At 33.4% G+C, this 24,272-nt stretch overlaps 2 protein-coding genes across 2 annotated transcripts; both read left to right on the top strand.

Moving 5' to 3' along the window:
• The first annotated feature begins 147 nt into the window (after nucleotides 1-147).
• On the top strand, nucleotides 148-10,697 carry LOC116779633 (cytoplasmic dynein 1 light intermediate chain 2). Its single transcript, XM_061527546.1, has 9 exons — nucleotides 148-314; nucleotides 550-740; nucleotides 1,051-1,254; nucleotides 4,755-4,966; nucleotides 5,103-5,332; nucleotides 5,826-5,937; nucleotides 6,614-6,754; nucleotides 7,236-7,482; nucleotides 7,968-10,697. The coding sequence occupies exons 1-8, from the start codon at nucleotides 241-243 to the stop codon at nucleotides 7,464-7,466; spliced, it is 1,395 nt and encodes a 464-aa protein (XP_061383530.1). The 5' UTR covers nucleotides 148-240; the 3' UTR covers nucleotides 7,467-7,482; nucleotides 7,968-10,697.
• Nucleotides 10,698-11,308: 611 nt separating this feature from the next.
• On the top strand, nucleotides 11,309-24,177 carry LOC116779651 (endonuclease/exonuclease/phosphatase family domain-containing protein 1-like). The gene is made up of 6 exons (XM_032674042.2): nucleotides 11,309-11,853; nucleotides 12,013-12,697; nucleotides 12,925-13,074; nucleotides 15,986-16,140; nucleotides 21,343-21,507; nucleotides 22,916-24,177. Exons 1-6 carry the CDS (start codon nucleotides 11,580-11,582, stop codon nucleotides 23,149-23,151), a joined length of 1,665 nt encoding a protein of 554 aa, XP_032529933.2. The 5' UTR covers nucleotides 11,309-11,579; the 3' UTR covers nucleotides 23,152-24,177.
• Nucleotides 24,178-24,272: the final 95 nt, after the last annotated feature.

Genomic DNA, 24,272 nt, shown 5'->3' with positions numbered 1-24,272 from the left:
TACAAGTGTCAACGTTTTTTAAATATTTTATATACTCCTTTTCTCCATTAATTATACAATTAATTTTCTTACTTATCAAAGAATCTTCATGTTTGTGATCATAATGCGTAAAGTCAGAGACAAATATTCTTCTAATTTGTACAATCTGTGTACTGTCTGTAAGAGTGACGTATGAACAGCCGAAACGAAAACGAAAGAAAAGCCTCTTGTGCCGTTGTTATCTTCTATCATTTCTAAAGAATGGAGACAAACGGCCAAGCTAATGGGCTTAAGTCTAAAAAGAAAGATGACGCAGATTCGAAGGATAATTTGTGGTAATTGTTCTCTGATCATTTATAACTAGCATACAGCATCCATATAGGGTATCCAATGTGTCACACCTACGTGATGTCAAAGAATTGTACCTGAGAAATATGTGACCTGGCTGCGAAGTTACCTTTGTTTATAAAGGATTGTATGTAATTCTCGAGGCATTAGATTTGATTTAACTACATAGCATTTAAATCATGCTTTTAAGAAGTGTATATCCAAGTGGATGTTATGTTTTAGGTCTGCTATACTAGAGGAGGTTCAAAATCAGGGGAATACTAAATTACCTTCCAATAAGAACGTGCTAGTTCTGGGCGACAACGAAACTGGGAAGACAACTCTCATAGCTAAGTTACAGGGGGTTGAAGACCCTAAAAAAGGATCAGCTCTTGAATATGCATTCATAGATGTTAGAGATGAGTACCGTGATGGTAGGTATTGTAATGAAGTAGTCACTGAAGAAATAATATATGATTACAGTACTGTAATTTATTTTTAATTGTCAAAAATAGCCATAGGTTGCACTTATATAGTAATACTGAACTATTACACTAGATATTTTTTGTCTAGAATTAACACATTATGTGTATTTAAATTTAATATGCCCAATTTAAATTTTTGTCAAAATGAAATTGGTATTAGCATGACTCTTACACATTTTTAATATATAGCTCAAACTTATTATTGGTACCTTTTAAATAATAAAAATGGAAGCAATAATAGAGAATCTTTCTATTGTAGACCACACTAGGCTCAGTGTATGGGTACTCGACGGAGATCCAGGTCACACAAATCTGCTCAAGTTTGCCCTTAACGAAGAAACATTCCCCCACACATTAGTGATGCTCACAGTGGCAATGACAACGCCATGGGGTATACTAGATCAGTTACAAAGCTGGGCGTCTGTGCTCGGTGATCACATAGACAAATTGGATCTCACCCCCGGTAAGAACATTTTCATTTTCATTCATCATTTCATTTCATAATTAAGAGCGGTATATACTATATATTATTTTAAATTTAGAACATAAAAATTACAGAATGTCTATGGTGAGTAAAAATCAAAGAATCATAATATCTAAAATAATAAATGAACATTAAATTATTTATGGAAACATTTTATATCAACAAGGGGTATATGTTTAATTAATATATTAAGCTGAAAAAAAAATTCTTAAAAATTTTGCACAGGCCTGTTTAATTCAAATAACAATTTTTATAATTAATTTGTCAGCTAACATATATTAAAGTTTCTTCAATAGTAATTTTTGCATTATTATATATTTATATGACTTGTAACAAAGTATGTCAAAGTGCTTGATATATCACGATATTTATAAAACATGTTGAGACGAATAATGTTATCATACCAACAAGAGAAGGTTCACATTGGGTTCACATTGGCTTATTCTAGTCACTGGCTAATTGGATTCTAATTAGTTTCGTTTGTCGTGTTTTGTTTTTATTATTATATTTTAATATAAGAAAATAGATAACACATAACAAGCTAATATAAAATTGAAACGAGTCACATATGACTGTACCCTAACTTTGCTGTTCATTGATTTATTTCAAGAGAATCTTGATACAAAATCTTTGTCGGACAAATGAAATTAAAAAATAATTATTATTTATGGTTCCTTTTTGTTTAATGAGTTTTTATTAAAAAAAATTATTAGTCATGTCTGCTATTAGCGACTTTAATATCAATGAGTTCATTCGGAATTATGCAATTCAAATGTCAAGCAAAATTAACCGACCTATTCAGGGATATTTTGATACGATTTATTACATCGTGATATTGCATACAACTTTCTTTGGACAATTTTTTGATCATTGTGCAGTAGTTTCCAGTATTTGCTATAAAAATAGTGACTCGCACGGGCGGTAACTTAAAGCTGTGTACAGAATGTTAAGTTCAATGTTTATTTGCCGCGGTGAGTCACGTGTTACGTCACTGTTACTTAATTAAAGCGTCAACTGGTTTTATGCGACAGGTTTGCGTTTTAGTTGTCGTATGTGTGTCAATTGTTTCATGCTCTCGCATTGTAAGGATGAATCGAAAATCTTCATCAACCTATTTTGTACGCTTTCCCTCAAACTTCAACTTTGAGTTTTTTTTTTTTTTTTGTGATCACAGATAATTATAATCGACGTTGATTTACAATAGACAATAAAATAAAATCGTTATAATGCAATTTTGTTTTTTTTTTTATTTAACTCGATTAAATTAACGTTTATTATCTGTAGAATATAAATATAATAGTTTAATCGAAATCTGTTCGTTTAGCTGTAATATAAGAACACGCGAAATGATATGATATAGTGAAAGGTATATTGACTAAATATCTTCCTACAAGTGTGTCATGTTCAGCTGACGTGAGAACCGCTCATTGTATCAGCTAACTGTAAATGCTGAAAATAAAAATATGTACATTTAAAATGTTCTTATGCACAAGCGTAAACGGAATCTGCGTTCTCATACACATTATAATGTTTAGTTATAAACAATAATTTCATTTAAAAAATAATGTAATTGCTTCTCATATTGTTACCTGAGACTTTCTAGAGTATTCATTTAAATAAAAATAATATAAAAAAAACTCATAGTGCGTCTGAAAATATTAGTTTTATTCATTGCTTCCTGTTTCATAATCTCTAATGCATATGTATAAAATTTGAGGCGTTAAATTTTTCTTTTCTAATAAGTAGCAGCTGAAACGAGCAGCGGCAACTAACTGATGCTTGATGTGTAATAGTAGCTACTGTTTATTTAGCCTTGGCCGCTAACTAGTTCTACCTAAACCTTTTGATGTGCGCGGGTTCTATACAGTAGATATCATTTTACAGTTCGCGGATCTAACCGTCTAGACTCGCGCTGTATGGCGGATGGGGGGAAGAATTATAGGCTTAGGTACCGAAAAGACACGTGTATAGCGTATAAAAGTAAAAATACAAAATTTTTAAATTTAATGTCTCTATAATCAATTTTTGGTTTTTTAGTCTAAGTATTTTTTAATAAGATATTTCTTTGTGATAAAAACGAATGCTTTCAAATCATTTTGCCTTCATTTATGATTTTAAATAATAATTTTTTTTTGATTGATATATAAAAAATAATTTTATAACTATTTTGTACACGATCACTTTGATGTTTTTTCATTCATAAGTATATTTTGATAGGATTGTTTATTTGACGATTCACGTACAAAGGACATTGAGCTTCCGCCTATATCAACAGTTTTATAAAAATACAATTTTCTTACGAAATTTATGTCATGTTTGTTTCGTGTGGTCGTGATCACGGTTACTGCAAAGTTATAAACGTCGCGTAAAATGTTGAATGATAAAATACCTCAAGTAATTCCGTGAATAACAAGTGTGCTGTCGAAAGTCATAAATATTGCAAAATAACTTATAGTTAAAGTTGCTAATATATGTCCACTATTATTTTAGCTGCAATACAACTGACTGTTGAAGAGAATGATGAAAATTGTACAAGTTCTTTGCAAAGCACTCGTTTATCTCCAATTTGAACAGAATAATGATGAATTTTATCTGAATGTTTTCTTTAAATAACCTCTCCCCCTCCACTATACATCACACCAGTCACCACTCCGCGCCTATCCCGCCGCGCCCAAGCATCCCTTAGTCAATGCAGCTCCTCTTTATTCATATTACAGATAGTAATGATACTTAACGTAGCGTAACGTAACGTATTAAATTATTACCTAATTAAGGTAACATTAATTTATAATAAAGACCTGTGAGCTATGATACGTATAAACTCGGCTCTCGACATCCTGGAACTGGTTGAGCTCTTAAATTGACTTCATTTATAACTTAAAGATAGCCATATGAGTCGGAGACAACAGTTCGTGTTAAAATCGAATATAACAAACTATATAAGCTAGTTCGTCTCAAAATTACTTGAGGTGTAAATGTTTTTAATTCCAAATAAAACTGTCAACAGTTCATAGAATTTTTGCCGAAGTAACAAGATACTAAAGTAATTATAGGCATTTTTATGGTTTCCTAAAATGTTGCTATGTTATTAATGAGTTATTTATTTAATTGTTATATAAATGAAATTTAAATTATCTCCATGTTAAGAGCACTGCGATTTTAAAAGAACATTGAATAATTTTCTTCAACTAATGGCTCTTTTCTCCTTGAACATGTCCCATCTGTCTTTATGAGTGATTTTATTACTAAATAAATGCTATATCATAGTAACTTACGTCGTTAAAGAAAGTTTTAAACCCAAAACTGTTAGTATGAATTACGATTTTTGACAGTTTATGGCTTGTGTGTAGTAGTGTGACGTTTCTTTGCCTCTGAGATATTAATGATCTAATAGACATTGTATTTGTTTTAAGTATGTCCTGTGTAATGTGTATGGATAATTTCAATGACGACTTTTGATATCAACTCTACGGTTCCAGAACAAAGGTTACAAAGTAAGAAGCAGCAGGTACAGAAGTGGCAGAGGTATACGGAGCCGGGCGACGAGCTCGAGGCCAACGCCTCGTCCCCGATGAAGCGTTCCTCCCGCAACCTGTCCGACGACCTGGACAGCGACGATGAAGACAACCAGCTGCCCGAGGCTGTGCTCACAACTAACCTTGGCCTGGACATCGTGGTTGTTGCCACTAAGGTCAGCTTATGATTTAGCCTAACGATACGAACACGTGCCCGACAGCCAATGGAGACTACTCATTTCTAACTTTAGAAATATCTTTGTTCATAATTTCCTTTAACTCTTAAATTAATTATTTAATTTTTTCCTTCAGACTGACTACATGAGTACCCTGGAGAAGGAGCACGACTATCGCGACGAGCATTTCGACTTCATGCAGCAGTGGATCCGTCGGTTCTGTCTCCAATACGGAGCGGCGTTATTCTACACCAGCTCCAAAGAGGACAAGAACTGCGACCTGCTCTACAAATATCTCACACACCGGATATACGGTCTGCCGTTCAGGACGCCGGCGCTCATAGTGGAGAAAGATGCTGTGCTCATGTGAGTGGTATAAGTCATATTGGCACCAGGTCGTTGTTGCAGCAGCAATGCTCGTGGACACAGTCGCCACTCGTTAAGGTGGTTGGAGGGCCGGTGTACGTTAGTTGGCGTCGAAGAAGTGTAAGAAGCCTTTTTAACGGGATTATTACTAGATTTTAGCAATGTTTATATTATGGGTCTGATTCTGTGTTATAAAAAATTGTCGATAAAACATGGCCAAATTATTAAAAAAAACTTTTAATACCGATACGCTGTTATAAAGTTGCTTAAATTTTTTTTAAAGGCAACCAAACATAATTACAGTCGTGCAATTTGAGTATAACCGCTATAATGTCCATCCCAAACAAATATTGGTATATATGGAGACTAATTCGTCTGTGTAGCAGATCTCGTTACTCCGACTGTTCGCTACTGAATATACTCTACGATAAAAAAGTTTGGAGAGAAGAAATGAAAAGTATCTATTGAGCTAATTATAATATTGTTCGATCAGACCGGCGGGTTGGGACAGCATGAAGAAGATCAGTATCCTGTACGAGAACATGCAGACGTGCCAGCCCGACGACTACTACAGAGACGCGATCGTGCAGCCCGCTACCAGGAAGGTTGGTTGACGTACTGAAAGCTTGTTGACTGATTGATTGATGTGATTTGGTAGGAAAACAGTGTGTCTATACCTAATAAACTATCTTCAATAGATCATTTAGTGCTAAGAACAAACATGTACAGATTAGGATAACATTAGGTAATAGGCTTTGAGAGATGGATGATTGTCAATTATATCGAAAAGACCGACGGAGTTTGAGCTATAGTAATGAATGTTTTATAAAACAATTAAACCTTTCTCACAGACCATGAGTCATGTACTTGATGTTCATAGAGTTCGGACTCCGAACCTGTGACTTGCCGTCTATCGCATTCTGCTCGCTTGGTTTATTGAGCTCGTGCGCTTAGCCTCTTTCATACGTTTTTAATAGAAACACTCGCAGCCAGCTGATATTAGTAAATTGTACACAATAAAGAAATAATCCATCCGGATACTTGGAGGACAGAACATGTAAGCCAAACAGAGCCACGGGTCATGTCTGATACACCTTGAAATACAATTTCCGTGGTAATTATTGTGTGGTGATAATAAAACAATTCTGTCAGCGATATCCGTTTAGTCCATTTTGACGGGAAAAAAAACTCGTATTCGGGTTTCCTATTGGCTGATATTTGCTACGACGAAGTATTCCACCAATAAGAAGTTCTATAATGCTGTATGACTGTTCACTTCAGAGCGGCACTCGTTGTGAGGCGGAGGTGCAGGCTGAGGACGAGCAGGCATTCCTCCAGCGGCAGTTGGCGGCGCTGCAGGCCGGCGCCCCCGCCCCCAGGGCTGACTCCCCGCTCAGGACCGCGCAGAGGGTCACGCCACAGGTACTATATCTTACTGAGGCGGCTCATACATGTACAATATTTTGCACAATCTTTTTATGTGCAATAATATTGAATACGTTCTTGTAATGCAAACGTTCAATAATATTTAGCATTAAGGTTGACGAACCATTCACGGGACTGAACCGATCACAACCGCTCGAAACAGTGCACTGAAAAACAATTGCGCAATACTCCCTACTCAAACTTCTGTTCAATCATTGTGCAATTTTTCAATATGATCCCTACGCTGCTGATAATGTTGTACAATCAACTATATTGTGCAACATTACTGTAGACGCTTGGGCCGCCTTATCATATACAGTTGATCAAAATTGCTGTTAAATTCTCACTGTAACCTGATAGATACTAATCAATGTGTAAGCTTATAACGTTTGTGAGCTTCAAATGTATGCAATATGTATGTATATAATGCGGCAACCAAATTAAAGAGGTGATATGTAACCGTTGATGACGTCATCAGTTGGACGGCGCCAAGATCGGCATGGGCACCGGCACTCCGGGCAACGAGGGCGTCCTGGCCAACTTCTTCAACTCGCTGTTATACAAGAAGACGGGGTCGCCGGGGGCGCGCGCCCCGGACGCCTCGCCCGCAGCCGCCGCCGCCCGCTCGGACGCCGCGGCAGAGCTCGATAGACTCACGCGCGCCAAGAGACCTCCGCCGCCCATAGACCTCAACTCCTCCGACTGCTAGCGGGATAAACGAGAAGGTGCCGTACCTACCCTCCATTCATACTGCCACTGATTGTTATCTCTACTCTGACCGCGACCATCTTCGTCCATACCATCATGCCCGAAGATAACTAAAAACGGTAGGCCGAGTGGACACCCTTGCCGGATCCTAGACTTTGTCAATTATTTTTGTTTTGTCCTCATTGCCCTGCTTCATGAACCACAACATTCTTAAATGCGATATGTTCCTTCCATGTAGCGGCAGTTTAAAATATAGCAAATGCTTTGATCCGAGTATTCTCGACCACACTGATAAAAAGTACGGTAAGCTGAAGCTATGACTATTCCACTTGTTTTCGTCGCCGTTGATATTCGTTATGGTGTGTATAAGTTTTATTTTCTCAAGTAGTGAATACGAGGAATCCAAATTTACTCTGCAACATGCTTCCTCGGTTGGTCCGTTATTGGCCTGGCAACATCATAACACGCATTAACTAATGTACGTCCCGTGTTTGTATCGCAGGACCGTGTCGGTGGTGTGTGACCCGCAGCGCCCCCTACTATAGCATCCATCGCCGCTGTGACGTCACTTTAATAATACACTGTGAAATGTTAACGGTAAGGCTACCGGCTGCGTGATGTACCACGTGAAGTATCGATGTATCGTAACGCTAGGGATGGGACGAGGCGTTTTCCGTCATTCATGTTATCGATGATCCTCCCCGGCAGCCACGACCGGAAGGCGTCTCCGTCGCGCCGATCACACATCGGGTGTGCGTTATCGATAGTCGTAATAGTTTCCTATCCGGTAATATTTTACATGTAATATGTTTTATGATATTAAGTATTTATTTAGTTAGCTTATGTTTGAACTTTGATACGAATGCCGGCGTCTAGCCGAGGTTTCATGTTATGGATAAGTCAGCAAATGTTCGAATTCATCTTGAGATTACTTAACATTTTGTATAGAATGAAATTAATATATATATAACTCGGATACATGATGGATACTGTTTTGAACTGTTTTATTCTATATAAAATGCTAGACAAAATTGTGATCTTCTATGAAGACTGGAAGTCATAGGAGGGGTTTATGCACAATGAAGTCAAATGTTTGTACAAATCATTATCCGATTGTGACTTAAAGAATGTTGTCATGGTGAAAAAAAAATGTTTTTTGGAAACCACACAAAATAATCGCAATGTTGCCTGCTGATAATTAAACACAACAAGCACTTCTATGTTAAAAACATTTCAAATGTAGTAAAAAAAAAAAACAGTATTATCGTCATCATAGCATATCACCAATTTTTCTATCTTTCCACGATGGCAGGCTAATAATAATATATAAATACTTTTTTGTTTATTTTTTTTTTTGCTCATCATGTTTTAAGATAAAATAACACTTAATGTGACAACACCGATGTACTGAAGTCAAATTCAGAGTACACATTGTAATGATTCTGTGAAGCGACGCCTCAGTCGACAGACTTTGTAATGGTGACCTTCTTGTGTTAACACGTTTTATTCTGAATATAAATTTTTGTACTGTGAGATGTATCTATGTTATTGATAACGATTGGTTTGTGTTCGTTGGTGCAATACAGAACATTCCAAACCTGGTTTGGTGCTTATTAATATAGTAAATTTATCTAATATCTATTGAAGTTTCATTTTCTCGCCCCTTGCTCTCTAGTGATTTCGCACTAAGGTCACTATTATCAAATTTGAGTACTTAAGAGACGAAGGCATAGCTTTATAACATTACGTTCAGCCATACTTATCTATCTGTATGTAGATGTTGATTCAGTAAATATACCCATGTAGAATGTAAATCATATAACGGCTCTAAGTTATGCCCAAGAGGCGTCAAGTCTCTGAGAGCTTAACACTAAACGTTTCATTGAACAAAAGTATAAGTTTCCCATTGAGAAAATCTCTTTCATTCAGGACATGAATGTTCAGTAGTATATAAATAAATTCCATTCTGTATTAATATTAGTAATTATAATATGAACTTAATATATCTGAGGATGTGACAGGATACTTAAGGATAAAAATATATTTTTATAGTAATACTAATCGAGGGTGGCTAAATTGCATAATAAGCACCAAACTCTTGTGTATGTAAAGATTAATGTATATATTATATAATTTTGGCAACTTTAATCATTATCTGAGGTGAAATCTGGCTTATATCCTGATATTGCTCATTCATGTACTCGGTAACTTCCTAGTCAAAGTGAAATCTTATTATCGCTTCGTACTAAATATTCATTCTGTGATAACATCATTTCCACTTTCATAGCCACCTGTAAGTCAAGCGTTGTAATGTCTTACGCTTTATTCACTACTATGTTTTGTACAAAATCATCTTTTTATATAAAATATATACTTCATATATACTTACTCTTTGTTAGGTATTTAATTAATTTTTTTTTTGTTTACAACCGTTTACTTAATTTTGTCATTTTTAGAAACAGAGAAAGCGAATTGATATGAACGATAATTTACCATAAAAATTCACTATTTTATAATTATTAATTATCAAATAAGTGAAAAGGCATAGTGATTTAATGTTAGATTCTCATTAAATGTAGTCGATACGCTTCAATAGTCTAGATTGTATTAACTCATATAATTTTCGGTTGTTCAATGTTTTATTTAAATAAATCATAATTTATATATTATATAGACACACACTAATAAAATATTAATTTGTTTGAGTGTCACATATAGGTATAAGGAAGGTCTAATAGATTCCAATGGTATCCAAGTAAATATGCATTTAATATTTACTCTGGAATGCTCTGATTGGACATTTACATACATCTAGCTTACTCGATACTTTAATAGTAATTATTAATGTTAATAAAAAAAATAAATATATTCTAATTTGAAACTGTAGCTTTGAAAGCTTCTAATTTTTCCACAGAATAAAGAATTGAGGCGCACTAATTATTTAAAAATGATATATCATTCTCCTAATGTGGCATAATATTTCTTATCTGCATTGTGAACTAGTTATTGCTATAATGTAGTGCTCGAGACTGTCCTATAATAATTAATCCTCTAGAGATATTTTTATTATTGAATATAATAAAAAAGCTTTGCAGAGCTTGAACCACTTTACTCTGTATGTAAATCTTACAGAGGCACTGAAGTGTAATTGTGGCTGTAATAATTCAATACAGATTATAGGCGACTGTTGTACAAGTTATAAAATATTTTCAATAAACAAGGAATCTGTGAAGGCGTTTTTATTTATATTTCTATCCCATAATGTAGGTACCCAAGATTTATTTATATCACAATCAAAACCCAAGAGTTAATAGTCATAGAACTTTCTGAAGGATCGTTTATCATAATCATTAAAGCTAACTTATTTAAGCGTAATATTCTTAATAATTACACAAAGATGTTTTTGTATTTTGTTAGATTTAACTCATAATGATATATTTTCTCGTGTACTCATATAAAGTTTTTCGGATAACTACGCGTTCTACCCATATTTTAATGTAAATGTTCGTCAAAGTCATTACTTTATTAATTTAATAAAACGATAATAAATAATTGTTCTCACACACTTTTTTATATTTTTAGATAATGATGTCCTAACCTTGGTGCATTAATAACTTTTTTTTTATAAGAAGTTACTTTGGATTTTTTTATACATTCTCACTAGTATAATTGTTGTATCATTATAAATTGAACAAGAATACGTGATTTAATTAATTTAAAAAAAAATAATTAGTAATATAATTATGAATATGCTTAGTTATTTTCGATTCCTATATGCTTATCTCTAAAGTCAGTTCATAGTTGTCAATTGTCTCTTGTCATTTGGCATACCTTTATTTTGACGTTTCTATTGTAGTGATTTGGCTGTCGGGTGATAGTGTCTCGTTAATCGCTCTAATTGTAAGAAGTAATATTTTAAAGGAAGAAATTATAAAATATTTATTTGGCGGGTTCTAAGTTTAGTGTTGCTGTGATTTATGTTTAAGTTTAGTGTCGGTTATGTACGCAGTGATAAGTAAGCGCAGGTTTTCAGTGTAATCTAATAATAGTTTTAAAGTGCACATTTAATTGTAAGTGGTATGATTATTTTTTTATAAAAGTGGCGGGAGCAGTCATGGGGCAAAGCCCGAGCTCTATTCGGAGTAGGAGTAGCCGAAGGTCCTTCAGGTCCTTTGTACGGCGCTCCAAGTTGAATAAGTCTAATTTGAGCCACACATTCAGTTTGCCACCTTCCGAGGAGTATCCTGAGTTGATGAACGTGAACTCCGCCACCGAGGAACAGCTGATGACATTGCCGGGGGTCTCTCGCCAGCTCGCGCGGGAAATTGTCCGACACAGACAAATGATTGGCAGATTCAAGCGCGTCGACGACCTTGCCTTAGTGTCAGGTGATTATTTTTCTTTTGTGTTTATTTTGAATTTGAATATTTAATAAATAGTTTTAAGAACATGTATTATTACTTTTTCTTCCTCATTTTAATTATGTTTCTGTTCCATTTATAAAAAAAAAAGTATTTTTAAACTAAACTTTAATAAAATCTTTTTAGGTATTGGAGCTGAAAAGCTTGAGTTGTTAAGACCAGAAATATGTACAAATTCCAAAAGAGAGATATCAAGGGCAAGTTCCTGTACTCATTCCTTAGACAGTGTAAGAATTACAAATGAAAATAAACTATGTTCTGTGAATTCATCCAGTGTATTCCAACTGCAATGTGTGCCGGGACTCAATCAAGAATTAGCTGCTAATATTGTAGATTATAGAAATAAGAAAGGACCATTCAAATCATTGGATGACTTAATAAAAGTCAGAGGCATAGATATTGTCAGGCTGAGTACTGTTAAACCACATTTAAATTTGGAATTACGCAAGAGTGAGAGTGTGCAACATTTAACTAACGGACATGTAAATGGTTGGAAAGAGACATCTCTCGATGACTCATATCTAAACAGGGAAACCAAATCACTAAGGAGTCCTCATAGAAAAAGTATGTCTATGCCTACAAAGTTCCCAATCACATTGCCAAATGGTTTTGCTACGGCGCCGGTGAATGATATATTAGATTTGCTGTCAGCCTACTCTCACCGTCCCATTGTGGAGGAAGTCTTCAGATATGAGAGGGATGGAGTGAGATGCTGTCGTCTCGCATCTTGGAACCTCCATCAGCTCAGTGTCGATAAAGTCACAAATCCAGGTGTCAGAGAAGTGATATGCCGGACCATTTTAGAATATAGGTATTATATAATTATTTAAATGTAACTGTATAACTTAATTCCTGTAAATTTTAAAATATATAAACCCGTTGAACTGTTGTATATTTGCTGCGTAAATGAATTACATAAACAGCAGAATAAGTATGTCAAGTAATAAAACACTGCCATTTCGCTGAATGACATGTACTAACATTGCAATTAAATTTTTTTTTTTCGCTTGCTCTGAGTTAATGGTATCATATTTTCAGATTGTCAATTGTAGCTATACAGGATGTGTGTGAGGAGTCATCTCTACGTATGATATGTGAAGAATTGAACTCACCGGCTCTAAGGAGAGTGACTGAGTGGAGGTGGAATAATAGGTCTTGGAACTACTGCCTACCGAGTGATGGAAAAGGGTGAGTTCACATTATATTGGCTTTATAAAAGCAATTTAAATGTAATGTAAGAAAATATATATTATTTATTATTTTATTTTGTCTATATCCATCTCAGTCATCTTGTGATCAAGATAACTCTGGTTTCGTTGATACGTGTACACGTGAAAAAGTTGGGAAAAATATTTAATCTTATCGCATTTGAATATTACGAATGAATATTACGAATGAAAAAAAAAACAATGAAATTAGATTTGATAAATACAAATGGCAATAGATTTTATGTATAAATCACCAAACATTTTTAAAAATGAAATGTAGATTTTTATAATTATTTAAATAGTATATTTCTTCAAATAACTAACCATTATATTATCATATATATATTGTATACTGAACCTTAGCTGTGTCTCAATATTGTTGCGAAATACATCGGGCCTGCGGACAGAGTATAGAATTTCACGTCGCAATCTGTATTGTTTTATAAAATTAATAAAATATTATTATTTGTGTACTGTTTAAATGTATATAATAGTGTTGCACGGAACTGAACACGCGTTCTTTTTTAAATATGGAACGCTTACAGTTACACAATTCATACCCAAAATGTACCTACATTTCATTGTAATAATAATACGTCGTTGTAGCAATAATGGTTTTTTTTTTTTAAGTACATACGTATATTCACGAGTTTGTTTGGCACTGAAGAATATTGGACACAAAAAATGTTTAACATAATTTTAAAACGATTTTCGAGTAAATCGGTAAAGTGTAAATATTCATATCGATTCTATGTATAATGTCCAGTATAGTGTTAGGTATCGAATAAATAAATTTGTAATTTAGGAACATCGGCTGCACGCCCTTGAGCCTTGGACTCAACAAAAATACAAAGCATTTTTTTCTTTTCTAATAAAATTTCGTTAACTGCAATGAATGTTATCAGGTTCCGCGCTGCGCTACTGACTTTTGTTAACTTGGATAACTGATTTACAAACATTGTTAGTTTTGTTTGTATTATATGTTTGTCTGTTTGTTTTTTCTGACGTATCTCCGCGACAGTCAAACATTCCTGTTGTGGTATTTCATGAAAAAAATATAAGTGTAACATTTCACTTTTAGTGATACCATAAGTAAATTAAATTTATTTATTTAAGGATTTTTCATTAAATTGACAATTTTATATTCATATTTACTTAAACTGTCTTATTTTAAAACGACAAAAAACATTACAATAAATTTAAAATATTATAAATTTTTGTTTTATACGAAAAAAAAATATGAAATAAACGAGACGTTATTCTGAAAAAAGGCGCGAAATAGTTATATTTTGTTATATCTGTTTTCCCCCATATGGTACACGTTTCTTGTAATTATTTTACACATTTTCAATTGAGAGCCACAGATTAATATATTGATACCGATTTTAAATGCTGCTTGATTTTTTTCTTTATTATTGTTTTTATAAACGTTATTAAAAAATCGTCGCTAGTTGTTGCGTGATATGATGCACTTTCTACACATAGTGTCGATTGGTTAATATCCAGATAAAATGTTTCGTAAACAATAATACGCGTCGGTAGGATGTAGTTTAAAATAATAAAAAAACGTATTGTATCTGATGGGCTTAGTTTTCTTTTAAATCTCAGATATCTCTCATATAATGGAACTAGCCGGACATATTTTTAAGTCTGCTTCTAGTTTCCAAACATACTTTTATTGCATAGTTATACGCTGTAATTGGCAGTATTCTCGCTACATCCGCTGAAATACTAATTTAGGCCGAGTTAATTCCAGTATAAGTTTGTACGAAATTTCATCTTAATTGTGTTAGCTATACGCGATTATTGGAAAAGGTATCAAATATAACGTAATGATCTAATCGCGATGTCTGACGAGATTCTGTGAAACAAAAAACTATTGAATTCTTTACGAAACGAGTACCCCTACTATCTGTTCGTGTTCGTCAACCAGCCACAGACAATTTCGAGTTTTTTTATTCATATACCTAAGCTGATAATATCATTATGAATGAAAAACTAGAAAGTCTTGTTTCTAATTCGACAATGAGGTCGTGTGGTTAGGGTAATGGGCTATAATGTTATTTTGATAAAGGAGACGTGGAATGCGTTTTAATGGCTAGGTATTTTGTCAACATTATTTATCTAGCCATAAATCTTTTCATAATTTATATCGCAAGTATGAAGTTAATTTTTTTAATGAATTTAATTTTAGTGTTTAAGAGAGGTCATGGCAGGATTCTATCTTGTATAAAAATATCAACAATACTTCTATTACGTTACCGTCCGTCGCGAAGTTGACCAAAAAAAAATTTGATAAATACATATTTCAAATTCCAAGCCGACATTAAATATTCCGATAAATTACTAGCGATGACGTCATTGTGTCTGGTTAAAGTTTTAAACTATAATTGTGTGCACATAGATCACGGCATGTGTCCCGTTAGTATATCGTCCTTATGCAACTAACAGGAGTCGTATAAAAAAAATATATTAAGAATATATCTTTTTAAACAAAACGACGTCTTATTATATGTATAATATTTTTATATTAATCAAATATCTCTGAATCGCATATCTGTTTTGTATGAAATACAATGTGCATGACATACACAGAACCTCCCTATTTTGATGTCAGTTTAAAGTAATTTTTATGCTCGTATAATGTTTAATGTTGGAACAAAAATGCATAATTTTCATTGACGCAATTGTCCTATAACCTTCAGTAACGAGTTATTCGACAAGTTTTTTATGTTTTAATTCCAACTGCGACCATATTTCAGAGAAATGTTAAATATCACTACATCGGGATGTTAAAATGACTCGTGTCATTTGTTATACACAATGTACATTAGAGATTGTGATCGAAGTGAAAATTATAATTAAGTTGCTTTATGTATTTTAAATGACAGAAGCAGCCTCGGCTTCTTATACGAGAGATCCAACAAACACGTGTCCGTGGAGGAAGTGACGCGCGCGAAACGAGACGTCATCTCGGAACACGCTGCGAGGATCCTGGAGACAGTTGACAGTATTAAGAGTGACAGATTGCTACTATTCCCACAGGGTGAGTACTTGAATATGAAAGTTTGTTTAAAATCTGTCTAGCCACTCCCGAGATAGATCACGTCACACAATATTTATAAAGAGATTTTCGATTTATAGCGAAATGCAAAAATTTAATTTTCATACATCGACTATAAACATTTGTATGATAAATCTATGATACGATATGTCTATGATGGTTATCATGAGTGTAGTATGTGATGTCTATTCGTATGTAATGTTCTTCGTGATTGAACGTCGGACTTTGATAGATTCAAAAGTCCCTTATCATTAATAAACATATTATAAAGATAAAATTTATAATGATAAAGATAATAAATACATACATTATAGAATTACACCAGTTATTTATGTATTTAGTTTTTTGAATAACTAATTGCTTACAGCGCATGTATACAGCCTTTAGTTTTAGGTCATACCAGTCTCAGCTTACACTTGGCACTACATTCTAATTCTTTGATCATGAATCCTTATAAATAATTGTACGAGTATATAGAGGAGACACTCAAAACTGCCTGTTTCGATTTTGGTGACGCATAGTAAGAGTAAACTAGATGTTCGTCATAACAACTGTCGCGAGCGCCTTAAGGGAGATCTCATATTAGTAATGTATTATCATATACTGTGGCAGCGTTTCAGTCGTACCAGTAACCTCCATATATTTTATCTGTAAAAAATCCTAATATTTGTTTAGTTTAAATTATATTTTCGGTACCAAATGGTACGTATTCAAATCAGGTGTTCCAGCTATCAACAACGATATGTCAAATTGGGAATCTGTGATTTTTTTTTATTTGAATTTCGAATACACTATTACTCTCAGTTATACGGATGGCTACCAAGCAACGCAAGTATCGTTTGATCGAATGTTTTAGAAGTACGTTCGTGCGGGTTGTATTCTACCGTAACATTACGAATCGCGGAAGGATCGCTTTTCCTCGTCTTATTTTAAGTGCATTGTTTGAAAACCAAACAGTTTTACTGTTAAGAATACATACGTAGATACGTAGATATGTAGATAAGTGTAGATACATTAATTGCTTGAACACTTTATATGAGTACAATATGTACTTTATTAATACTATTCACATAAATCATATAAAATTTTCAGAAATTAATACTTAACAATCGCGTGTTTTAAACAATTCGAAGACCTATCTTGACATGGTTTGCTGAAATTTCAGCTATAACTCAAATTTATAAAGCACATTTTGCAATGAATGTTGTCGCTGCCATAATTTGTTACACTCGAGAGCTCAACCATTGTGGATATTTGTTCGATTTTTGTTAAGTATTTTAAGAGCATTGGCATTGACCTTTAGAGATTCTGCCCCGTATGTGTATACAGATTTAGACGCACTGTATATGTGTACAATATCGTTTGTCCGTCCGATGTAACGTGTCTACACAACGAACGATTCTAAATCATCGACCATTGTTATTGGCATAATTGGTTCAATTCGTGCCTCATTCGCAACAACACGCATACCGAACGAATACTTATGTGTTAATTATAGTTTTCATAAAAAGAATACTCCGCGTAATACGAGGTGATGAATAAAATATAACTTTCATCGCTTTATTGAAAATGAATAAAGTTATTTAAAATAAGAACAATTAACCGTTAATGTCCAATGCTAACGACATTTACCATACGTTGTTGCGTTTAATATTGACCTTATTTAGTTATGATTAAAGGTCATATTCGTCCGCATCGGCCGACTACCAAAGCCCGAGCCGTTTAAGGCCTGCATTCAATCCGCAACTCGTCAATGAGTTGCATATTAATATAATTTTATAAAGATCTTTCTAGAACTTCAACAAAGCGTCGATATTATTCTTACGTAAAAAAAATTAAATTTAGAAATGGAAGTTTTAAGTATTTAATAGTTTTCTCGTCATGGCGAGATGTCAATCAATAACTTTTTTTTTTCCATGTATAACATTTTTTTTTCATGTATGACAACTATTTTTTCACATTCATGTCTATAACCGATCTTATCTGTTATCAACCGTCATCACTTTTTCGTAGTTATCATTTATCAATGAACTTGCAAATGACTACTAACAAATTTATAGTACTTAAAATAATTGTAATAAAACGAACTTTTGCATAAAAAAGTATAGACTTCTTGCATCATATGATAGGTATAAATTAATTCCATGCGATTGAAAATTATTTATATATAGATTTTAGACATGTTTGTTGATGCTATCAGCTGTGTACCTGTTATAAATAAAGCAGTTCTCTCGGATACATTGTAGACTGAAACAGAAGATGGCTTGATGTTCAGAAAATTGTTATTACTAAGTAAAATCGTCACTGCCGCGATATAAATTTTAGTTCTTATCAAATACTCTTTGGCTCGGCCGCCTTCTAATATGAAAGGGAAAATCAAGTGGATTCATCTACTCTTACTCCTCGTCGTATAACGTCGTATAACATCAGCTTGGAGTTAATCACAGCCGTGCGAACTGTATGGAACGTGTTTCGTGTTTACCACAAGTTTGACATCGTCTATTATACTATTTACTATTATAATATTTACGAAGCGTTTCCAATTTTCAATTAAATAGCCTACATTAATACTTTATTGTGCGATGATTTATGAATGCAAAAACCAGAAACGCTAAGTATATGGTGAGAGGAATCATACTATGGTACACACTGTCGATAAATAAACGCAACTTACTACATAATGAAAATACAGAAATATATAATGGTAAGTATATGTTGACGTATTGGATACTATATTTTTGGTAATTAATAAAAAAAATATGTTACACCTATTACTATTATACATATTCAAATAATCTGTTATTAAAATTTAAGTACGACTATGGAACTAAGTATTCGTGTTGACTATCGCGTGTCGACTGTGTAATGTGTCCAATTAAATATGAGTGACAGGAATCAATATATTTGAACATTTACATAAATGTGTGCCTCATATATTATTTAATAAGTACGATAAGTCTTGTGTGGGTAAAGCTTCGAATGTATTAAAATTCACTTTAAGTAATTTTTCAATGGTTTCCATAGCACAAAAAGACCATTCTTAAAACATTCTACGTGAAGACAAACAGTCACGAATACGTTAGTATTTATAGACGATACTTGAAGTTTTGAAGTAATATCATATTTTTAACCTTCACCAGATCGAAGGAAATACAACGTTAAAATGTACCTGCCGTTGTATTCATATGTACAGTGAAAGAACGAAACAAAACTATACGTTGCAAACAAAATAAATACTTTTACGGTTTACGCTCGCTGCGAAGTAACCGAAACGTCGAGTGTATTAGTTTTAGTTAAACGCGTCTATATCTTAAAAACAAAAACATAATCGAAATGTCAGTTTCCTTAATGAGATCCGTCTTTAACGACGCGTCATTAAATGTGGACCACTGGAAAGGTGTTGCGTTGTTTATTAATAATTAAATAAGATTGAACCGTCATTTTATTGGGTAATTTAAAATTAATTACGTTTACCAATAAATGCTATTAATTAGAATGTTCGTTAAAACAAGGTCATTTCCTGAACGTATCGTGAAAAGGGTTCGGACTCTTGCTAAGTACCGGATCAGTACTTAGCCAGGGTCCGAACCCTGATCAGCACTAAATACACTTGGAGGTGACCCTGGAATAACATCTGCAAAATAAAAAACTGATATTGGAGCGTAATATTCCTGTAAATACATTTATTTCTTTTAAACATTTTTAATCTATATATCTGTTACTAAAATGTGTTATAATCTGTGTAATAATTGCCTTCGAGCAAAATTAATTTTATAAGGTACGCCAACACAGACAGTGTACGTCCATATTTAGAAGTTCGTAACAATTTGACCCTCGTCTGAGGAGCTCGGGGTTAATTGATGAATGGAATGTTCACAAACGATCATCACGCGGGTAGATTTGATATGTCCAATGCGACAGATTTGAGATTACTAGCATTTTGTATATATATATATATATATAGTAATATAGTAATATGTATCGTATTAAAATATTTTATGTATCAACGTATGTAATGCAGCTTGAGGGTAATCACGACGGGATACTTTTGACTTAACAGTTAAAAGTCAATGTTCATATAAATGAGCCGACAACGAATTCTCATCGTATAACCTAATACATGTTTCAGTATGTTGTAAATCTTCGCACATGAACTATCATGTAAACGTTGATGATGATGTGTCGATTACACATGATAGGAATATGTATAAGAAAGTGAAAAATTGGATAAATAAAAAAAAATACCGACCTTACGTTTTAACGATTATAGTGGGCCGCATGAGGCACTTTATCGAGGAAACACAGGCCAGAAATACCTTACATTATTTTGGAAAAGAATTGATACTCTTACACTGTTAGAGCGAAATTAATTTAATGCAGCTAAGAACCTTCACAAGAAATACGGCTCTCAGATGAAAAAAATTGCATCGAAACCGGTCGTTCCGTTTGAGAGCTATGATGCTACAAACAAATACACACGCATCGTCGTCAACCTCTAACTACCCTCCTCGCGCCAGGCTTTGAAACTAGAAAGTGATCGTGTATAGTTTGATACAAACTTGTGATAAAGCTATATTTTAAACGTTTATTACCTACCAGTCGTTTTGCTTCGCAATATGATATTGCTTTTGATTTCTGCCATTTAAAATCCTTAGAAACTTATACCACCACTAATCAGCGGATGGCGGCTCACACGACCAGAATCCGCACAAGTTTGATCCAATTACCTTCAGAGCTGTGCTCCTTAATGTCATTGTGGTCATGATCACGTGACACCTAGTTTAAGGAGTGCTCTCGCGACAGAAGAATTTTAGATACGGGAAACGTTAAAACGACTTTAAAAACTTGAACTTGCATAATTAATATTATTGCTAATTTCTAACATAGATCGAGGATTGAGAAGTTTTAATTATATAAATCGTATTTATAATATCCTTGTGTTTTGCCTTTTTTTTAATATCAATTATGTCTGTATTTTAACACAACCGGTTAAAGTATTATAACGTTGGCTCTTTATTATACGAAAAACGGAAAAAATAAGTTCATACGAATAGGCTGTATTCATTAGCAAGGTTTAATAGACTTTCATTATTAATTTTTGATTATAACTGGAGCGATCTAAATTATTCCTCAATATTTCATCAACATGGCTTACTATTTAATAACACATATTTTTTTTTTCAGTGTTCCTACTAAATGACCGGCCATTAATAATGTTGAACGTCCAATGTAAGGACCGTCTGAGTGAAGAGGAGAGCAACAAACTGAGAGAGATAGCTGACATGGCGCTCACTTCAAAATTACAATTAGCTTTCTTCGGGGATTTTCTGAGTTGGAAAAATGTACAATGTATGTATAGAAACCATTTTATACCTTGTCTTATACGTATATGATACAATTTAGAATATCTCGTTCCGCTGACTGGATACCATTTTGATGCTAATTTGCGCTTTACTTGGAGTATTGTCTAGACTTGGTTATTTCTGTCTTTCATGGTTCTAGAAACTACTTGACATTGTTAGCTTAGGTCCGCTGTGCGCTAATTACGGTTTGAATGAGCTTTGACTCGAAGCAAGGAATTTAGATCTGAACATCATAATTGCCGGATGTAAAACGTGTTTTATTAAAACTCTTTAACTATTGGTTGTCATGGCAACCGAAGCGCCATTGCGCGGTAAAAGTTAATGAAGACGAAATACATTCAAAAATATACTCACTGAAGTTCGTCTTAAGGTTTATTTTAACTGTAATTTAAATTTAAAAGGGAATTAATAATTATAACATATTCATTGTTAATCTTTGATCGCTTTATATTGGTTGATGTATTTATATAAATATTATATATTTTCGCACTTGCGTTAATAAATCATGCGAGGACAATGTTAACACTTGTTTATAGTTTGGAGACGATATTGTGGGATAATGACTCACGAGAACAAAGATTGACTCAAATATACGGCCACTTAACGTAATTAATAATGTTATAATATCTAATTAACCAGATGTTAGGAGCGGTTCGATTGTACACAATCGAAACATATATATATAATATTATAGATTTTTACTTAAAATAGTTAGAATCAAACAAAGAGGTTTTATTTCAATCAAATCTTTTAGCATTTATTCTCTATTTAAAATTTCGTCGAGTTTATGTTATGATAACTTAAATATTAAATATTATATTTTCTATGTAAAATTGTTACAAAGATCAGTGATTTTTTTCGCATAACATTAGGTATATGACGTGAATAAAGATTTCTTCATTTAATACCCTTATCATAAATCACAGACATTATCTTGTGGTTTGTAATCACTGGCTTTAAATATCTCAATCGACCTTCGACGTGAGTGGCTGTTTAAAGTATATTCGGAAATTGATTTTTAAAAACTCGCACCTTAGTAATGCCGTCGATGAAATTTAATTTTGTTACAATTGGATTTGTAGACGCTGATGTAATCTGAATAGAATTAAACATAGGCTTATACATATTGCAGGATATTAATAAAATTTGTTACATCAGTGAAAACAAATGAAATAGTAACGTCTTGTCGGCCGAAAGGAAATATATCGTGTTTCATATCTCAGCGACTACCGCTTCGATGAGTTTGTATATTGCTATATTTTTGTAAACTATCGCAGGAAGCTAACGTTCGATAAGAAACGGATTTTATATTGTAACATTGTAATTTATCGAGTTTAGGATTATAGAGATATGATTTGTGTTGTAACCATGGAATGATTAATGTTGATTTTCAGGTTTACGTAACTGTGAATCAGTTTTGGACACGGCGATAGTGTCGTCTTTGGATCCGAGCGTCGCGGGTCAGTGTGCTATATTGTGTGTAGGGGAGGTCGAGGACAGCTCCTTCAACGGACACGCGGGCGTCGTCAAGACAGGCCTCTGCCACCTGGCCATACCTCGCGGCTGGTCGTGGGGCGGACCCGCGTCCCCATTCTGTCCGATATGGGCCGAACTGAATGTACCCGATTGACGTTGACTATAATAATAAATTATTAGAAAAAATTCGCATTTGTATTGTAACGCAATACGATATAATTCTGTCTATTTATTTATTTTTCTCTAAAGCGGCCATCTTTACCGAATGTCACTTTTGCCGCCATTTTCATCTTTAGGGTTGTAATTTCGCTTTAAGCACAGATTGAATATTTTTCTTAAACGATGCCATGTTTACAATTAAAATATAACGTGTTTAAATTATATATTTACTGTAGATTCTATTCTATTGAATTATTTAATAATAATAATGTATATAATAATTTTAAACGGAACCAATGAATTTCTTTATTATTACGTAAATAAAGTATTGCGTCCTTATTTTCCTCAGTGTTTTGCCGAATTATATTTCAAATGTGTTATTACGTTATTGACATATAATAAATATTCTTCTACAAATCTTTCATTATCAAGACTATAGATGGATGCCAAATAATATGAGTGATCGTTAGACTTCGGAGTCACTGATTTGACGCTAATGCTTTCCATTAATAGATGTAAGCATCTGTCTATGTTTTATCGAAACGGCGTACCTGATGTGCTTTCCTTCGCTGAACGAAGTAAGTCGGTGTATTAAGAGACAGAAGTTCTTAATATTTTTATATTATTGTACGTGAATTCGTATTTACAACCGACGGAAATCTCCTTAGTGCGGAATTGTAAATATCTTTTTTTTTTTTATTTTTTTTAACTGATATTATTAAATCTGTTCTAAGTGTTGCCAGTTTTCAAAACTGTCACCGCGATCCGTTTAATGCTATAATATTATTTTTATAATCCAAATCAAAGAAATCAATAGCTGTGTAATTTAAATATGTTTTTTTTTATATAATAAATTTCCTTCCGTTATACATAAGAATTATTTAGATTTATCGCATTTTACCTACTTTTGTGATAAAGATATAATTTATTTTTTTTGTATGTTTATTAGTTTTTATTGAATAACGATTGTTACCGACGTGTAATTTATTTGGTGGATTTTAAAATAAATAAATGAGATTTTCATTTGCATTATTATTTGTAACTTTACAAATACATTAGTTTTAAAAATACTATTAATTTAGTTTATTGCATGACTCAGTTCAAATAAATCATATA

This window comes from Danaus plexippus, chromosome 2 (assembly GCF_018135715.1).
Source record: "Danaus plexippus chromosome 2, MEX_DaPlex, whole genome shotgun sequence".
Lineage (NCBI taxonomy): Eukaryota > Metazoa > Arthropoda > Insecta > Lepidoptera > Nymphalidae > Danaus > Danaus plexippus.
This window is presented reverse-complemented; position numbering and strand designations above follow the sequence as displayed.